A 20,484-nucleotide genomic window follows, 5' to 3' on the forward strand; every position below is an offset into this window, starting at 1 on the left:
AAACCAAGAAGATTGTTTCCCCTTTCCCTACCAATAGATCTCACCCTCCCTGGAAGAGGTTTTCATATTTATTATGTAGAAAGAGGACAGATAAGAAACATTAAAATAATCATAATTATAATAAAAACATTTATATAGTGTCTACATTTGCCAGGCACTGTGCTAAGCACTTTGCAAATATTATGGCATTGGATTCTCACAAGTCTGGAAAGTAGATGTTACTATTATCTTAATTTTAAAGATGAGGAAACTGAGGTAAACAGGGTTAACAGCTAATAAGTATCTAAGTCTGGACCGGAATTAGGTTTTCCTCACTCCAGGTTTGGGGCTCAAGTTACTGTGCCATCTAGTGCAGAGGTATTAGAATAATTCCCAAATAAGGAAAAAGCAATAAAGACAAATGCCTTTCATTTTGTGATATGTTTTATACTTCAAACCATTTCCACAGGAACCTGCCTCAAGAGGTAGATTAGAGCAGGCATTTCAACATGCTAAATGTATATACTTCAAACTTGTCTCTGCTCAGCAAGAATTTTCAGCGGCAATTCTAATTCAGGAATAAGCTCTTTCATACAATTTAACCCAGTAATCAGGGCTTTTTCTGGTCCTTTTAGGATGAAGCTGAAGACTTTTGATAGTCTCGTAGCTCCAGCATCACACTCAAATTTCCTATAAGTATTCAGAGCTAAGTCTTCAGAAGTATCAACATCTGTTATACAAACATCAGACAACGATGAAGGGTTATCAACTGAGAGCTACACAACTCCACTATAAAACCCCAAGGAGAAAGCTGAATCTTCCCCAACTATGAATAAGCAGACTTTCTGAATTCAAAGATACTTTATTTATTACTGCAATTAACACAATAAAACTGAATAAACTTGCCAATCACATCACCACTGAAACACGACTTGGGCACAGAAATTGGGAACATATTAAATAGGAGCAAGAGGGTAATCATAGGACTGCTTCCCATTTACTGAGTTTGAGGACCTGTGTGATTTTTTTTTTTTAAAACCTGGCACCATAGCACTTTGTATCTTGTGTTTGATAGCCTGAAAATGAAAAATGGTTAGTCTATACAATTGGGACAGGTTAACAAGGGAACCCATCAATCACTGTTTTTCTAAGAGCACACAGTTCTCTAAAGTTTTATCCAGAGGCTTTTTAAATCTAAAGGTAAAACAATTATTTCCAATCAATCAATGAGCAAGTATTTGCATATTTACCATAGCTCCTATTTATACAGACTTTTAAGATGTTAAAAAAGGCTTTCTTCACAACAATCTCATGAGAAAATGGGTAGTATAAGCATTACTTATTATCCTCAACCAATTTCTCTTACATGAATAAATGAACTTAGACAAAGTCCTTTGAACAGAACTTTCAGAGAAAAAAAAAGAACAACATCTCGGTATATTCTCCAGGTGATGACTGTAGCTCTGGTTCATCCCCTGTGCTCCTCCACTGTTGACAGAACTCTTCAGCCATGGCAATGCAATTGTTGCTGGATTATCATGAAACGAGGAGAAACTTGTCACATCTGGAACCACTAGAAATGCAAAGAGCCTCTCCATGTTACTGATAAAATGAGAAGACAACACTAACCACTGCTACTGTGAGAATCCATCGCTTTTGAAGTTTTCTTATGAGAAATGTAACTTTCATCTCTAAAGAAACCAAAAATAAATATAGAATCAAAATATGTTTAATCTGGACAGTCACAGAAGATCAAGTATTCTTTCTTTCTTTCTTTTTCCCCCTGAGGCAACTGTAGTTAAGTGACTTGTCCAGTATCACACAGCTAATAAATATTACATGTCTGAGGCCAAATTTGAACTCAGATCCTCCTGATTTCAGGATCAGTGTTCTATCCACTGGGCCATCTAGTTGCCCCAGATCAAGCATTCTTAATCTTTTGATGTCATGTGTACCTTTGACAGTCTCATAAAGCCTACAGACCCCTTCTCAGAAAAATATAACAAAATAAAATACATAGGATCACAAAGGAAACCATTCATATTGAAATAAAGATGTAATTTTCTTTCCCCGACTTAAGTTCACAACTGACCCCCTCTATTAGATACAAGAATAGGCCCAATAACAACAGGGCTTCAGTAGGACATTGCCTCTTAAATATTTTATAAGCCCACAGATATAGGGCAAGGAACTAAGGTGAAGGGAGGGAAGGAATTAGCAATGATAGTAATTGAAATGAATTACTCCAGGGACAATGATTATATCCCTTTTACATTTTCTCCAATCAAAGTGAAAATACAAATCCCAAGTAGAGGCTTGAGAAATGTAATTCCATAAACTCAGAAAAATGCCCTGTGAAAGTGAGAATGGAGGAGTTGTGAACTCGAGCGAGTTTTTTTTCATGAACAGAGGGGATATCTAAGAAACTTTTCTTTCTTGCTTTTTTTTTTTTTTTTTAAATCTCATCTAGGCTGGAAATGCAACAGCCACTCAAGGCCATATTCCACCACTGCTCTGCCTTGAAACCCCCACCTGCTATATTTTCAACAGTGTTCCCATTCACCATCCTGGTGCCAGACTTAGTGTGGACACAATCTATTTTACCACTCTGGAGCTCCAAACACTCAAACCTAAGTGATCCATCTGCTTCAGTCTCCCCAGTAGCCAGGACAACAGATTATATCATACCCAACCTTTGTTTTATTTCCAAGGATTTTTGTGTCCTTAGTTGTTCATTCCCCACCAGGCTACACCCTTCTGGACTTCATCAGTGCTCTCCAGACTTTCATCATCCTGCAAGATTATTCCAATCCTGGAACTCTCACACCTCTTTATATTTCCTGCCACAGGGACTGTTCCCTTCCTCTGATTAGAAAGATTAGAGGATATAAGCTCCTCCATTTAAGGAGAGTATCTAGGACTACTATCTCATCATTTCCTACTAGGCGCACTCTCCTGAACTTCATTATACCAGTAATGCAAGATATGCTCCCCACTCCCCCCTTTTCAGTTTGTTCTTATGTCTTACCTTTCTTCAGTAGATTATGAGCACCTTGAGAGCAGGGACTAAAAATAATAAGCTCTTATTAAGCACTTCTGTGCCAGGCACTGTGCTAAGCTCTAGGGATACAAATATGAAAAAAAGAAAAGCAGTCCGTGTCCTCAAGGAGTTTACAATCTAACGGGGAAGCTGAAAAATAGGAGATGGGGGAGAGAGAAAGTACTCAATGCAGGGATATAGTGAAGTCAGTAAGATAGGTCCCAAAACAGCCAAGCGAAGAATGAGATGTCTGAAATGAGCTCTCTCCTTAAATGGAGGTTTGGAGCTCATGGACCCACTCCCACTCTCAACTGGAGAGGCAGAGGAAATTCCCAAGACTGATGAAATCATACTGGATGATGAAATTATCCTAATAATGAGTTTCCTGGAGTGTGATTTTTTTGCCTTTCTTTGTACCGCCAGTGCTTAGCAGAACCTGGCATATAGCAAGTGCTTAATGTTTAACTAAGTGGACACCAATGTTACTTTCATAAAACAACAACAATAGTAACAATCATGACACAAGGGAAAGTGGGGAATAGGCAAAAGATTATCAATAGCCAAGCAGGGGACTAGATGGCCACCTTCTTGTCTTCATTGATTTAATATTATTCTTTCCCATTAAGTCTTACCTGAGCACAAAGACCTGCATGACAAGTCACATTAGGACTACAACTTGTCAAATTCAGTTTTAAATAGAGTTTAGGATGTATTATTCCTCTAGCCCACACTAATGAGATTTTGATTGAGCAATGAGCTCACTTGAAAATCACAAGGGGGAGGGGGCAGCTAGGTGGTGCAGTGGATGGAGCACCACCAGCCCTGAAGTCAGGAGGACCTGAGTTCAAATCTGACCTCAAACACTTAACACTTCCTAGTTGTGTGACCCTAGGCAAGTCACTTAATCCCAATTGCCTCAGCAAAAATAAATAAATAAATAAATCACCCTAGGAGGCAAATCATTGACTCATGGTGACCCATACAAGTCTTGGCTTAATAAACCACTAGATATAATGTTCATTGTTCAACATAATCAGTTCAAAAATCCTATCACAACAGAGTATGTCATAGGTAGAGCTGGCCTAGGAACCTTAAAGGCCATCCTTTTTACCGATGCTGAAAATAAGATTCATAGTAGTTAAGTTATTTGTCCAGGTTCACACAGATAATAAAGGGCAAAATCAACAAATGAACTTAATTCTTCTAATACTGGCTAAATTCAGCCCTCTTTTCACAATCAAGAAATTCAAGTTTTTCAATAGTAAGCTATATGAAGAGAAATCTATAAGCTGAGTTAACTATTATTCAATTACAAGCATTTTAATACCTGCTAACATAACACCTGTTTTTGTGATCAGAATTGGAAATACAAGAACTTGAGATCTAGTCTATGACCAACTGTTATTACACAGAGGAACATGGCCCAAAGATTAAATGCTCTGTTCAAGATCACAACAGTCAGACTGTATACTGACCCAGATCCTCTAATTCCAAATCCAGTATCTTTCCATTGTGCAGTGCAGTAGCTGTGACAGGTGGTTTTTAGCTTTACTGGCTTACCTTTACTTAGATGTTATTTTTGGCTGAAATCTTGAGCAGGCTGAACTCCTTATTTATCCCACTTAATGATCCTTACTGGATCATTAGGGCTAAATATGATTCCTCTCTGCTAGTGGCTTTTTAATTTGCTAATCCAAAATATTAAGTTCCTCAAATCTGACAAGAAAAATGAAGAACTCCTCCTGGTGCATTCAAACAGAAAAGTTACTAAATATAACATGAAAGAATTTTCTTTGAGGACATGGGCCTATGTCCCTTTAACAGTTCTATCAATCATTCTTGCTTTACTAAAGTAGGTCAGTAGCACATTAATACTATAGCAGTATTACTATTTACAGAGGAATAATGAGGAACCAAGAAGAAAAAGACCAATTATACCCATCGAGTTGATTAATTAAAATATTTTAGACTTTCTCTGCCCTTTTTGCCAGCCAGTAGTGTTCTTCAAATGTAAGGCTCAGCTTATAATAATAGCAGCTAATATTTATACACCATCTTAAAGCTTATAGAAATAAATACTTTATAGTGTTATATTTGATACTCTTAATAAACATGTGAGATAAGTGCTATTATTATTCTCATTTTACTGATATAGAAACTAAGACTAATAAAGGATCATATAGCTAAAATTCTACTTCATTATGGTCATAATCCTATCTTACTTACCCTCAAAGGCCTCCAAATTACAATGTTCATCAGTACCAAAGCTATTTGTTTTTAATTGAGTCTCCTTTATCACTGAAGTACAGCCCTTCCCTTCATTCAATCTTGGAAATCAATCTGGTTTGGAATCTGCACAAAGAAGTCACAGAGGTAGTTTTATATCCCTTACATCAAAAAAGCTTGCTCACAGTAAATCATTGATGATTCCCTAAATGGAAAAAAAATGTGAGTTGAAGTTACCTTGGGAATTTAAAATCTGATTGAGATTCACTCATTTTACAGATAAATGAATTGAGGTTTAGAGAAATTTACAACCTTGCCCAAGAACACCCACCTAATTAATAATAAAACGAGAATTAGCACCCAGGTTTCAAGCATTTTAGGGTCCTCCCCCTATGCCACAGGTTCTCTTGCACATGAAAAGACAATGAAAATGGAGTTTGGGTAAGTTATAAATGAAATATGCTTTTACTTTCTAGTATGTTGATACCCAAATTACTTTAGATTTTTAAGTCTATCGTTTAATTTCATCAAACTTCCTTCCATTCTACAAATACAATGTGACATGTAATATGCATTTACAAAGGAAATTAATTTTTATTCTGAAGAATTTTTCAAGAATTAGGTGACAGCCCTTGGATTATACATCCTAGAGTCACCTAACCAAGGCTAAGAACAGATGCCAAAATCCAATTCCACATTTCACAAATTAGTCTCTTTCCACTTGGATAATCCACTAACACCCCAAACTCATCATCTCCAGCAAACCATTGCCCTTCCCAACAACCCCATTTCTGTCAGCATTATTCCAACTCTTCTTACCACCCTTTCTCCCCACTTGACATCATTGTTATAATTATACCTTTGAAGTCTTTTCTTTGACTCCGGCTCCCATCGTCTTCTTTGGCTAATTCTTTTTAATGATATAAATTCCTAGGCCATTTAAAACTGCTAGTAAGGAATATTTTTGTGGCCTTTAGAGTTTTTAAAAATCTGCTATCTCTTGGTCTCATTCCCAGCAAGATGGTATGATTTTGGTGGGGGGTTTTTTCCCCCAGAAGCTCTAGTTTGAGCAATGCAGTCAACATGAGGAAATATAGACCTGACTTTTCCAGATCTCTCCTCCTGCAATATGGAAGAGATTTATTTAAATAAGAAATAATTTCAAAACTAATTCCTAATCTCTAGTACTTCAAATTCTTCAATATTTTACTATTTGTTTCAAAACAAATGTTTTAATTTTCTTGGACTTTTTAGATACATATTCCATAAAGATATCTATCTAACTTCTTGATGTACTTGAAGACTAATTCTGCTCTTTAATCCTTTGCATCTCAGTTTGTCAGTATAGTTAAAACATTTGTACTTGTTCATTTCTAATAAACTGCATTGGTTGTTTTTCAGTGGAATATATTCTATCCAATGAGAAGCTGAAAAGGTAGATAGTGCCACATTTTGGAAGTTACATGAGAACCCTAATAGTAATATGAATATATTTGAGGGGAATAAGCTAACAAATTCCAAGTCCTGATTCTGAGTTCTGAGATCCAAACTGCTAGTGATTCCCAATGATATTTGTTCCCATTCACCAGGCTGTTCTGACCACTGTTGCATTTTCCCAGCCAGTTACAGTTCTGATGCATTTTTTATAATTCTCATTCTGTCTTAACAGCAACAAAGCTCTAATGAATTGAATTACTGGCACTGTTAGAATCAATGTCCGGCTTACTTTGGTAACTACAGGGTTTCAACTTGTCGTGCAATTTAAGGTGAGTATTAAGTGCAGATTTCTGAGTGAAGTCCTTGCCACACTCACAAGAGAATGGTCTCTCCCCATTGTGAATGCGTTGGTGGACCTTCATATCAGCCTTCAGACGAAAACTCTTATCACACTCAGTGCACTGGAAGGGTCTCTCTCCTGTGTGTACAAGCTGATGGTTGAGCAGGTGGCCTTTCTGATGGAAGCTCTTGTCACACTCAGTACATTGGAAAGGCTTCTCACCAGTGTGTACTCGGAAATGTTCAGTGAGTTTATACTTTTGAACAAACCCCTTACCACACTCAGCACAGGAGAAAGGCCTCTCCCCACTGTGGAGGCGCTGGTGGACTTTCATGTAAGCTTTTCGACAGAAGCTCTTGTCACACTCAGGGCACTGGAAGGGTCTCTCACCAGTGTGTACAACCTGGTGTTTGAGGAGGTATTTTTTTAAACGAAAACTCTTGTCACATTTTGGACACTGAAAGGGCTTTTCTCCAGTATGCATTCTCATGTGAGTTGTAAGTTTATACCTTTGAATGAAGCCCTTTCCACACTCATTGCAAGTGAATGGTCTTTCCTCACTATGTTTGCGCTGGTGGGCCTTCATGACAGACTTAAGGCGAAAAGCTTTGTCACATTCAGAACACTTGAATGGTTTCTCCCCACTGTGCACTCTGATATGAACTGTGAGTGCAGACTGCTTGGTAAAGCCTTTGCCACAATCAGCACAGGTAAATGGCCTCTCCTTACTATGTAAGCGTTGATGGGCCTTCATGACAGCCTTTAGGTGGAAGCTTTTTCCACACTCAGGGCACTGAAAGGGCTTCTCTCCTGTGTGTGTAAGCTGATGGGTGAGAAGATCTCTCTTCTGGCTGAAACCCTTGTCACATTCTTGGCACTTGAAGAGCTTCTCCCCCATAAGATTTCTGATATGGGTATTGAGTAAAGATGGTTTGGTAAAGCCCTTGCCAAGACCAGAGTCAGAAAATGGCCTTGTCCCACTGTGTCTTCGATGGTGGGCTTTCATGACTGCCTTCAGGCGGAATTTCTTGTCACACTCAGGACACTGGTAAGGCTTCTCCCCACTATGTACTCTAATGTGTTCAGTGAGTTTATATTGCTGGGTGAAGCCCTTTCCACAGTCACTGCAGGAGAATGGCCTCTCTCTGCTATGTAATCCTAGGTGGGCCTTCATGACAGCCTTCAGACGGAAGCTCTTCTTGCACTCTGGACACTGAAAGGGCCTTTCACCTGTGTGCAGACGCTGGTGATTGAGCAATTGTCCCTTTTGTCGAAAGCTCTTGTCACACTCAGGGCACTGGAATGGTCTCTCCCCAGTATGCAAACTTTGGTGATTGAGTAATTGTCCCTTCTGTCGGAAGCTCTTGTCACAATCAGGGCACTGGAAAGGCCTCTCACCAGTATGTACAAGCTGATGGTTCCGTAAGTCTACTTGGCGCCTATAACTCTTTTCACACTCACTGCACTGAAACCGTTTGTCTCTTAAGTGAATTTTTTGGGGTAGCTGGGGATCAGATGACTTGTTGAATTTCTTCTTGAATTTTGGATATTTGCATGGCTGATCTTGACAGCAGCTCTTCTGGTGGCTCACCAGGTGGTCATTCACCTGGAAAATTTTTCCACAAACAGGACAGGGATAGATTCTCTGTTCTGGGGGAATTTCTTGGACCTTAGGTGAATCCTGGCTTTTGCGGCATACTTCTCCCTCACTCTGAATGGATGGTTTAGTGCTACAAATTTTTTCCTTTTGGGGAAGTGTGTCCTGCATGTATTGGCTTCTCCATATGACTTCAGGTTTAGAGCAAAATTCTTCCTTTTTATTTAATGAAGGTCTAGATGGGTCCTGGCTTTGAAGACCATATAAATGGCATTCTTCCTTGTCAATATTCACATCTCTCTGATTCCCTGAAATGAAAAAAAAAAAAAGAAGAATCTGTCCTTACTCATTTCTAATTCATTTCTTTCCTTCAATTCTAGTAAAATCTAGAACCTGATATCTCTTTTAAAAATAGTTTTATATTGTTTAAATGTTTCAAATATGTGGTACCTTTAAAAGGGTCAAATCTTTAAAAGAGAGCCATCTATACTGAATAGGGAAATCCTTATGGCTGAAGGCACAAATTGTATATTTTTAGAAGTTAAAAATATTATTTGAGGAGATGGCACACTCCTTTTAACCAGCAAAATTATTTTTTTAACAATAGCTTTCTGTTTTTCAAAATACATGCAAAGATAATTTTTAACATTCACCCTTGCAAAACCTTGAATTTCAAATTTTTCTCCCTTCCTCCTCTCCAATGCCCCTCCCAGACAACAAGTAATTCAATATATGTTAAACATGTGCAATTCTTCTATACTTATTTCCACAATCATCACGCTGCACAAGAAAAATCAGATTAAAAGGAAAAAAGTTGAGAAAGAAAAAACCAAGCAAACAACAATAAAAAAGGTGAAAATACTATGTTGTGATCCACATTCAGTCCCCATAATTCTCTCTCTGAATGAGGATGGCTCTCTCCATCTCACATCTACTGGAATTGCCCTGAATCAACTCATTGTAAAAAAGAGCCACATCCATCACAGTTGATCATCACATAATCTTGTTGTTTTGTATAATAATCTCTTGGTTCTACTCACTTCATTTGGCATCAGTTCATGTAAGTCTCTCCAGGCCTTTCCGAACTCAGCCTGCTGATTGTTTAGCAAAATTATTTTCAATTGAATTAAGAAAAAGACAAACATGAGCATTCAGTTTTTTGAGAATTATTGTACTAATTTATACTTTTCTTCAAAACACTGTCTTTAACAATCAGCAGGAAGATTTCAGAAAGGCCTGGAGAGACTTACATGAACTGATGCTAAGTGAAATGAGCAGATCCAGATCACTGTACACAGCAATAAGATTATATGATGATCAATTCTGATGAATGTGGTTCTTGCCAATAATGAGATGATTGAGGCCAGTTTCAATGATCTTGTGATGAAGAAAGCCAACTGCACCCAGAGAAAGGACTGTGGGAACTGAATGTGGATCATACCATAGCAGTTTCACTCTTTTTGTTGTTGTTTGTTTGCATTTTGTTTTCTTATTTATTTTCTTTCCTTTTGGATATGATCTTTCTTATGCAGCAAGATAATTGTACAAATATGTTTACATGTATTGGATTTAACATATATTTTAACATGTATAAAATATATTGGATTGCTTGACATCTAGGAGGTGGGGAGGAAGGAGAGAAAAATTTGGAACACAAGGATTAATGCAAAGATTAATGTTGAAAAATTATACGTGCATATGTTTTGAAAATAAAAGGTTTTAATTAAAAACAAACAACCACTATCTTTCCCTCTCATGGTTGGGTGAGATTGTAGATAGCTGACACTTCAAGGGAAACTAAAAGTATTACAAGAATCAAATGAACTACATAAATATAGGGATTTCAGGATAGAGTCAAGTTATTTCCATTCCCCAACATCTACCCCATCAAAAAAAAAAAAAAAAAAAAAAGCTTAGTCTAAACACTACAGGAAAGATCTAAGGAAAAAAGTTCACACTATTTCATATCCATAATTTTTCACTCACCTTGTAAATGTGAAGAAGTACTCTTCGAGTCATGTTGTTTATCAGCACCACATCTTAATGCAATTTCTCTGTTCATTAGGGTCCCATAATCTCTAATGAACGGCTCTTCACCCCGCTCTATGTGGGTTATCAAGTCTGGTTTGGGAATAGCAGAGTCTGTACATAGGTCACAAAGAGTTAATTAAACTTCCTCAAACAAATAATCTGAGTACACTGACAATGATCACTAAGGTTCCCTTGATTCATTAAAGATAGTAAACAACAACAACAACAAAAAAAAACTGGTACTTGGAGAATAAAACTTAATAAAAAAAAAAAAAAACAACTAGATCACATTCAAGAAGTGATCACTAAATATTCTGGTTTTGAGACATTCACTGTTTGATTTCACCAAATCAAATGCAAAAAATAGTTGTTATGTATTTAAGCCAGTTAAATTTTGTTTCAATAATGCTGAGTTATGTGATATTCCATGAATTGACAAATCTGATTTTAAAGCAACTAACTCTGATTTAAAAGTTTTCCTTAGCATTCCATGTATCATATTTTTTTAAATCACCATCCAACCCAGGTGGCTGAAGTGAGATTAAGGCCTAAGTAACTGCTCAAGTGTCTGTATAAATGAGTACAATATAACTTCTCTATTTAATTTTCAAAGACCTACACAATCTAAACTCAATCAATCTTCGTAGCTGCACTGAACAACACTGAATTCTTCAATTTGGTTAGACTTGGTCTGCTCTCTGTTCTGGCAAACCTTGTTCATATCTCCTTTGCTTTGCGCTGGCCATTCAACAAACTTCCATTTCTACAAAATCCTTCTAGAGCTAAGTGAAGTAGCAAGATACCCAAAAGAAAGGATGCAGCATGTTCCAGGCAAATCAAACCAACATCATTATCTGTACTACCTCCCACTGAGACCCTGATGGAGACAATGCAGAACGTTTGGTGAACCCAAGAGTTTCTAGAATAGCAATGTTTCAAGCCCAGTACTCATAGCCAACATCTTGACTCCTATATAGCTGCAACTTGGCAACTGATCTTACAAGGGTTACAGCCACATCTACTAAAGACTTAGAAAAAAAAGTTGTCATCAAAATCTTTGGTACTGCTAAATGGTTCAGTAACAAGACACTGATATGACTTTGTCAGTGGAAATGACATTAAAGAAGAGGAATTATCATGTTTTGCTGCCTGTATTTTAAAGACCATGGGAACTTTTTTTCCATCTGACTTGCAAATGAAACCTTCCATAGGTATTATCTTCCCCATTAGAATGAGTTTGGATTGTCTTTTCTGTTCGGATCCCTTAATTCCTTAAAAGTTAAGCAGTGCTTAACGAATGTTTCTTTCGTTCTCAAATTATCTTATATTTAACTACTTATTTTGTATGTATTTGTTGCCTCCTTCATTAGAATTTTGTGTGTAGGGATTATTTTATTCTCTGTATTTTTATTCCTAGCACCTAACACAGTACCTGGCATATATTTATTGACTCAAGTCAAAAGTTAGAGGAAAAAGGACAAGTTATGGCTTGAGTATCACAAATCAGAGGTGCTAGACAGGATGTTGAGCAGAAAATTCTAATGGTCCTTGTAATCTTGTATATTCACCACAATCTGCCTATTTTTCTCATTATTCTATTGAAAATGCTCTCATATAAGGTCATTAGTCAATATATTAAATCATTTTTATAAACATTATAAAAATAAAACATTTATTCACTGGCTCAAACTCCTCATCTAAGTCATTCATGTCCCTTTGCAAAACCATGTATTCCCAATCTATTCATGTCATCTTGCCAATATTACTCAAAGCAAACCCTCTGCTTCAAGGTGTCTCTTTGATGTCCTTTGCAGTCTCTACATTGCTTATGCTGTGAAGTTTTTCAATCAGTTTTTATTTGGATGAGGACAATGATTATTAAACATACAGATGAAATATTCAACACTTTCCTCAATGCCTTTCCAAATGGCATCATTTTCGCTCCACTCCAGTTCTACTTCTTTTATGAAGTAATCATTATTCCAGCCTGCCTGTGTTAACATCTCTTTGAACTCTAGAATGTTAAGTCTTTATTTCAAAACCTGTTAGTTCTGACATATCCAAAAATATAATCCTATTGCTCTCTCTAAAGTCACAGGCTCTTAGAGATAGAGTAATCCAGTACCTTCATCCCATGCCTTCTTTGTGCAATTGGAGAGTTAGAGAGAGACAGAGAGAGAGAGAGAGAGAGAGAGAGAGAGAGAGAGAGAGAGAGAGAGAGAGAGAGAGAGGAGAGAGAGAGAGAGAGAAAGAGAGAGAGAGAGAGAGAGAGAGAGACAGAGACAGAGACAGAGACAGAGACGGTTTAGTCCAGGGAAGTGATTTGACCAAATCACCGAGTGAACTAATGGCAGAATCAGATCTTCTAAGCCTCAGTCCAGAATCATTAGTCACTCTATCTCCCTCACCATAATGGTTTCATATAAATATCTTATTCACCCAACAAGATGGTAAACTGACAGAAAAGATTCTATTTTTTAAATATGGCATATCTTCTCTATTGCCTGGCATGATGATTTTATCCTTTATCCTTCACATATCAAATGATTTGCTTCATTTATCATGACTCAGGCAGGATTAAGAGGCTAATTTAGGAAATATAGTGAAAGGATTCATGGAATAACTGGGCAAAAAATAGTGCTATTTTTCAGCATCCTATACTCAATCACGAAAAGCCTCACTTTGGCTACAGATGTCAACAGGAAAAAAATAACTTCATATCTCCCAAGTGAATCATTGCATCCTTCTCCATCAGACCATAACTATCACCAACTCTTAAAACGACTTTCTTCAATGTTCATAGTTCCCTCGGGCTAATTAATTCTATGCCACTGTTTGTAGAATCATCATATTGTATTTGTATTCATATTTATACTAGTAATATACTGAGTTAAAATTCATTGTAACTCACTCAAAATTATTTCTATCTTTTGAAGCAAAACAAAAATAAGTCTATTACCTCTTAAACACACTAGACCTTTAAATACTTGAAAAATCAATACATCTATTTTTTTTTCCTCAATGTAAAAAAGCTCTAGTTCATCATCAACTTCTAAATTTTAACTAGTTTGGTGACGGTCCATTGTAAAAAGAGCACTAGCACCAAATCAAATTCCTCAGGTGTGATGTGACCAATGAAGAGCACAATAAAACTGTCTTCCTTAATTAGATACTATATAGTTAACTACTAATGCAACTTCAAGACTGAATTTATAATCAACTGTTCCAGTGATGAAAATTTTTTTTATTAATTTCAATTTTTTAAAAAATTATTTTATCTCCAACATCTCTGCTTCCTATCACTGAAAAAAAAGAAAAAGAAAACCTTTGTAACAAATATGCAAAACAAAGTAATATAAATTCCCTTATTAGCCACACCCAAAAAAATGTCTTATTTGAAGCATGCTTCATTATTGTAATCATAGCTAGTCACTGCCTTGATCAGAGTTCTGAAGCCTTTGAGGTTGTTTTTCTTTTCATTGTTGTTATTCTTTTGGTTCTGCTCACTCGACTTTTTATTAATTCACACACTTTTTATTAATTCCCAGGTATCTCTGAAGCTTCCATTTCATCATTTCTTATGACACAACAGTATATCATTATACTCAAATGCTATAATTTGTTCAGTCATCCTTCAAACATGGTAAGATCTTTTTTATGTGAATGGCTGTCTCTCATCCTATAATTGAGCAATTATATAATTGCCAAAGCAAGCACAAGCAATTATTTTTAACCTAAATGCTAGGCTTTTATATTTATCCCTGTTAAATTTTATCTTGTTTCAGATAATCATGAGAGCTGATAATAAATTTAAAATCCTGCTTTTGTCATCCACATTAGCTCTCCCAACTATCTTTGTTTTAGAGTATATTTGCAGTTCCACTATCTTTAACTAAGCTGTAATTAAGAACCTGTTGAATAAGAGAGGAATAAGGGAGAGGCAGCATGGTTCAAAGTTGATAAAGAGCTGGTTCAAATCCTTCCTCTGATACTTACTGGCTTTTTGACTCTGGGCAAATCACTTACCTTCTCAGTACCCCAAGGCAATTCTCTAAATTTATAGGTTGCAGATTAGCTGCTGATCTGCACTGGTAGAGAGAGTTTCTTCATTGGAAACTCCCTACATCCATGAAATCATAAGTCTGGACAAATAAAGAAAGAGGGCTAAGAACAAAATCCTATGGCATCCTGAAAGGAATAAAATGTCCCTACAGGTGGACAATAACTCATTAAAGAAGTCTTTAGATGCAGTTAATTAGCTCAAAATCCATATAACCACAGTTTAAGCTAGCTATATTTTATATATTTATATATATATTTACTTATATATGTATATAGCTAGCTATATTTTATATATTATATATAACCTATTATATACATATATACATATATATATACATATATATATATATATATGTAGCTAACTATATTTTTATATCTCCTACACAAAAACATCAGAAATTTTGATAAATGCCTTGCTGAAATATGACATGTGAATGAGCATTCTGGAGCAGAATGGCCCTGAGGCTGGATTCAAGAGAGATCTGGGGATGAATCCCAATTCTAACCCTAAGCCTGTGATCTGCAGCAAGCCACTTAACTTCTCTAAGTCTCCGTATTCTCATTTGTAAAAGGAGGGCAGAATTACTTGCCATACTTATCTAATAGCAGCATGTGCTAAATTAGCTCAAGTGAGATGATATAAAGAGTTTTGTAAAAATCACAAAGAGCTAAATCATGGTCAGGAATTATTATTATTACTACATATGAGATACATCACATTATATTAACACATCTATGGAAACTCCCTATTCAGCGGTCTCAAAAGGCCCAATGTAACTTTTTGATTCCATTCCTTTCACACATTCTTTCTTGAGTTTACTGCTTAATCAGAGGAGGGGCAAGTATTGTTATTATAACTTGACATCACAATGCCAGTTCTTCCATTGATTAAACAGCAAATTCAAGAAACATTAAGTGCAAAGCTCTATTAGGCATTCCAACAGCATTAACAAGTAGGTTAATATTCAATATTTTTTATCTAAGTTGTTTATAACAACCCGTCAACAGGAAACTACTGATGTGGCCTATATTTCTGGGAAGTTAGCACATCAAGTTCTCAATGAATATTATCTTACCCAAGGAGAACAAGGTCTCATAATTGACGGTCATCACATGCTTGTAAAGCTCCTTCTGCCACCTGTTCAGGTTTTTCCATTCTGGTTCTGAGAAATATATGGCCACATCCTCAAACTTTATAGGCACCTGAAACAAAGGATCATCCCAAACAGGTCATCTGCTGGCTAATTTCAAAAAGACAATTTACTTCTAACTTGTTCTCACAAAAAAAGTCTGGCTAATATTTTGAAAGTGATTTTATGCTTTTCAGCCCTATAAGAAGAGATCTGTGAATGCATTTTTCAAGATAGCTGGCCCTATTTCCCAAATGCAACAAAAATTTTGCTGATTAGTAAGCACAGTAAGTACAACAGATCTGTCCTTTTATAAGATCAGGAGGGCCTTAAAGGTATAGGCTAGTTGTATTCCACCTATTCAGTATTCCCTGACATAAGAGAAGATAATGGACAGAGAAAAGGCTTTTACCAGAAGTACTACAAACCTTCCTAAGTTCTGAAACATGAAGTGCAACAAATAAGGTTCATTTTTGTGGGATGAAATGTCTTCCTTTCATCTTCCTACAATTCACCTGCCCAATTCTGTCACACTATGCTTGAAAAGGTGTCCACAAATGGCCCTAATTTGTTGCAGTAAGATGGAAAGCCAGTGAGAAATGGATAATTTGTACCCAATAACATGATGCAAAAATCAGATAAAATGAAAGATCTTCACTATGGAGCCTATTCCAACTGCAAAATGAGAAAACTCTCTTGTTATAGAGTGAGAAGTCAAGTCATCAAACACTCATTAAGTGCCTATTATGTGCCAAGGGAAGAAAAACACAAATAGGGGAAAGGAAATCTAAACAGCTTCTAGCTGCATTAAGGGTGGGGCAAGAAATGTTATTCCAGAAAAGAAAATATCTAGTTTCTTAGTCTTCTGTCACATTGTAGGAGAAAGGAAATAAAGCAACAAGTACATACGATTTTTAAATTAAAGCAGAAAATAAAAAGTTTGCAAGTTTAAATGTAAACTTCAGAGGTATGGCTGGAGTTATTTTCCTACCTTAAATCTCAAGGTACCGGTGGCCAGTCATATTCATTATATAAAGGCACTATTTCCATTAAAATGCCTACTTCAGTCTCTAAACTTCACTTTTATAGAAGGATCATGGTATGAAGGATTAGCAGCTCACCTCAACCTTGTGAACTCAGGTTCAAGAACCTATTCTTGGCATTCCTGGGCAATTTCTTTAAACTCTCAATGCTCCAGTAAGACTATAAATTGTATTCCTAGTGTTACTCTTCACTGGTAGAATTTCCTCATCTAGGAGTTCCCTAAACTAAATAAACCCTAGATCCAGTCCCTAGTACTTATCCCTATACTTCAACAGTCTGTTATTTTCTCCATGTGAACATTGACTCCCCTGCAGACCAAAACCGTCCCATAACAGGCCTATGTTGGAGAACATTTCCCATAGATAGGAATTTCATCGGTCATACTGTCGTGATACTGTCTTTTGCTTATATTCTGCATAAGGAGGGGAAACGATCTCCACTGTATATGCTTTAAGCTTCAAGCAAATGCCAGATCCCTGCCGTAGGATTGTGGAAATGGGGGAGGGGGGGAGAAGAAGGGGGGAGGAAGGTACCCAAAGGCTCCAGAGCACACACATAAAAGAATGGCCTCTTTTTTTCTGTCCCAAATATCAAAATTTTGCCACAGCCATGCCGGGATTAGGCATCTTCCTATTTTTGAACCTCCATAAAGCCCCACAGCCGGCTCCCGAGACCCCCCGGGGTTACCGCAGGCCCGGAGTCCGTCTGTGGCCGCGGGGAAATGGCTCACCCGAACGGGAGCCGTCTTGGCCATTTCCCTGCGTCTCTTGCCCGGTGGCTGGGGGAGCTCCACAAGCGAAGCTGCCAGGCCGGGCCCGAACTCCGGGGAGCCGGGGCCAGGAGCGCCGGGGACAGGTGGCAGGGCAGAGGCCAGCCCTTTGCAAATTCCCGCTTCACCCATTCTTGTCCTCCTCACGCGGCAGCGGTTGCCACGGACACGCGGAGCATCCTGGGACTCCAGTTTCTTCTCTCCCTCCTTCCCTCCCTCCTATCGCTGGCTCCGAGAAGCAGCTACTTCCGGCGAACTCCAGTCTACCGCGCCTCCTGGGGGCGGGAGGAGCAAAGGACTTTCCAGCCTGGCCCATAAAATGCCCATTCCCGAATCCAGCTCGTCCATCCCCTCAGGGCTGGAGCACCTTCCTAGGTCAGACTACTCCAATCCCTGGAAGAGCCAGAGCGTTTACAAATCGAATCGAACTGAATGGCCCACTTCTAGTCGGCAGTTTTTTCTTACTCGGGGCTAAAATCTGGCTGTCCACTCAAATTCCACACTACAAAATCTGACCTATAAAATCCCTTACAACCGTTTAATCTAGCATCCTTGGTTCTGAAACTTGTAGCCTCGGTCCTGGAGCCGAGCAACACAAATCTAATCTGACGTCCATGTGACCACTCTGCCAATGCTCTAAGGCAGGTCATCGCTAAGCCAACATCACTATTTCTATCCTTTAATATCATGCTGGTTGCTCTCCATTGGACATTCTGTAGGTTGTCAATATTGGTTATTAGTGCTTGGCAAATAGTGGGCACTATTGCCTCTTAAACATATGGCTATAGTTCTCCCTCGATACAGTATCATAAGCCAAAATATGCACATATTTTGAAAATAAAAAGCTATTATTTTTTTTTAAATACATATGCAACTCTTAAGTCTTTTACTCTACAGAGAGCACTGGACCCTCTCATATGTGACCTCTTCATTCTTCATGCCAGAAGGCTGCTCCTGTAAAAAGCAATGCCTATTCACTCTGTCCACTATTTTTACAAAGGTGAAATAAGGTTAAAATCAGCTATTCTCAATTGCGTTGACTTTCTCTTTGAATCACTGGCCAAACCACCTCTCAAAGCTTAGATTGTGGGGCCCTTGCTTTAATTTGGGAACTCATCCCTCATTCTCTTCCCAGACATTACAGAATTAATATAAATCTAAATGTATTCATAGGGAACTCAAATCAGCAACTTGTTTTAAAAGAACATAAGCAGAAAATGGAAGCAAAGGCAAATAGTTATAGATGAATTTACAGAGGAATATTCGGTAGAGTCCTCTAATAATACATAATGTCAATAATGCCAAAATGCAGATCTGAAGGCAGTAATGAATAAAAAGGACAAAAAAGAGAGAAAAAGATAGAACAAAGGAGGCATAAGATTATTAGGGTATATAATATAATCTCACATTGTACTTTAATCTTCTACACCAAGAAAAACTGCCCTGACAAGGAAAGATAGCCAAATTCTGAATTGATTTTAAAAAGTTAAAAGCAAATTCTTCATATTCTAGCCTACTAAGTTTACTTGAACTTTAAAAATTCTAGAAAGCAAAAGAATGTTTAGGAAGGAAAGTGGTGATTTCTAATTGCTTCTACAGGTTCATTAAGAACAAGTTATATTTTATTTTTGAGAATGATATTTATGTTCATTTTGAGACTGATAAATGAAGGGAACACTATATATATGCATTTCAATGGGGCACTTGAAAAAATTTCTTATGATATCTTGGCTGAAAAGATGGAAAGTTGTAAATTGGATGATATTATACTTTGGTGATTTCAGAACTAGAATAGAAGAAGGTCTCCGGTGTAATGTTCCACAGATCTGTCTTTGGCTCTGTTCCATAATTTTTATCAGTCACTTTGATGAAGGCATAGAAGATATATTTAATAATTTACAAATGTCACAGAGCTAGAAGGGACAGCTTATGTGACATATAACAAAATTAGGATTCAAATATATCTCAAAGGCTAGAAGAATAATGAATCTAAGATGAATCTAGGCAGATATAACATATATATATTATATATTGAATATATAATTGAACGGAGATAATGAAAATAAATTTAAATGTATTAAATTTGGGTTAAAATCAATTGCACAAATAACAGTTCTGGAAGGTTACTGACAAACTGAAGTGTTCAAAGGAATAGACCTGGGGGAAAAGTCCTAGAAACCAGGCCAATACCATATAAGGCTGAATTGAAAGAACAAAATTTGTTTAGTCTAGAAAAGATTTAGGAATAGTTATAACTTTTAAAATATGAGGACAGGTGTAGACAACTCAGTGAATGGAACCACTGAGCCTGGTGCCAGAAAAAACCTGAATTCAAATCTAGCTTCAGTCACTTACTAGTATATGACCCCTGAATCACATAACCTCTGTTTGCCTTAATCCACTGGAAAAGGAAGTGACAAACCACTCCTAATACCTTTGCAAAAAAAAAAAAAAAATCTATACACAGTAATAACATGCTAAGGATCAGAGGCTCACAAAGAATTATATGTGACTTAACATCCCAGGAAGAAAGATATTCATTCTGCTTGACTCCAAAGAGAACTAGGTGCAAAAGGTTATAGATGGCTGTAAGCTATAGAAGCAAATTTTGGCTTTACTTAAGGAAAAATTTCCCAAAATCAAGACCTGCTAAAAACTGGAAGGACCTGATTCACTAAGTAGTAAATTCCTCAAGACAGAAATTCTTCTTTGTGACCTTAGGGAATATACTTAAAACTCTCTGCTCCTGTTTCTTCATTTATACCATGAAATAATTGGACTAAATAATCTTTAAAATCCATCCAATCCTGGATATACTGCAACATATTT

General features: G+C 37.1%; 2 protein-coding genes across 4 annotated transcripts; both read right to left on the reverse strand.

Annotated features, from left to right (window-relative positions):
- Window positions 1-821: 821 nt before the first annotated feature.
- Window positions 822-12,809, reverse strand: LOC127564374 (zinc finger protein 260-like). 3 transcript variants are annotated; one of them, XM_052000860.1, is made up of 5 exons: window positions 10,606-12,809; window positions 6,972-8,927; window positions 6,105-6,367; window positions 5,246-5,371; window positions 822-1,670 (listed from the first exon to the last, which is right to left on the reverse strand). In XM_052000860.1, the coding sequence occupies exons 1-3, from the start codon at window positions 10,679-10,681 to the stop codon at window positions 6,324-6,326; spliced, it is 2,076 nt and encodes a 691-aa protein (XP_051856820.1). In that variant the 5' UTR covers window positions 10,682-12,809; the 3' UTR covers window positions 822-1,670; window positions 5,246-5,371; window positions 6,105-6,323. The 3 variants fall into 3 exon arrangements, with proteins under 3 accessions (XP_051856820.1, XP_051856818.1, XP_051856819.1); XM_052000858.1 differs by having other exon boundaries at window positions 6,105-8,927; XM_052000859.1 differs by having other exon boundaries at window positions 5,246-5,450; window positions 6,105-8,927.
- A 2,296-nt stretch (window positions 12,810-15,105) lies between these two features.
- Window positions 15,106-17,817, reverse strand: LOC127564375 (putative zinc finger protein 735). The gene is made up of 2 exons (XM_052000862.1): window positions 17,617-17,817; window positions 15,106-15,915 (listed from the first exon to the last, which is right to left on the reverse strand). Exons 1-2 carry the CDS (start codon window positions 17,785-17,787, stop codon window positions 15,754-15,756), a joined length of 333 nt encoding a protein of 110 aa, XP_051856822.1. The 5' UTR covers window positions 17,788-17,817; the 3' UTR covers window positions 15,106-15,753.
- Window positions 17,818-20,484: the final 2,667 nt, after the last annotated feature.

Source organism: Antechinus flavipes, chromosome 5, assembly GCF_016432865.1.
Source record: "Antechinus flavipes isolate AdamAnt ecotype Samford, QLD, Australia chromosome 5, AdamAnt_v2, whole genome shotgun sequence".
Taxonomy (NCBI): Eukaryota; Metazoa; Chordata; class Mammalia; order Dasyuromorphia; family Dasyuridae; genus Antechinus; species Antechinus flavipes.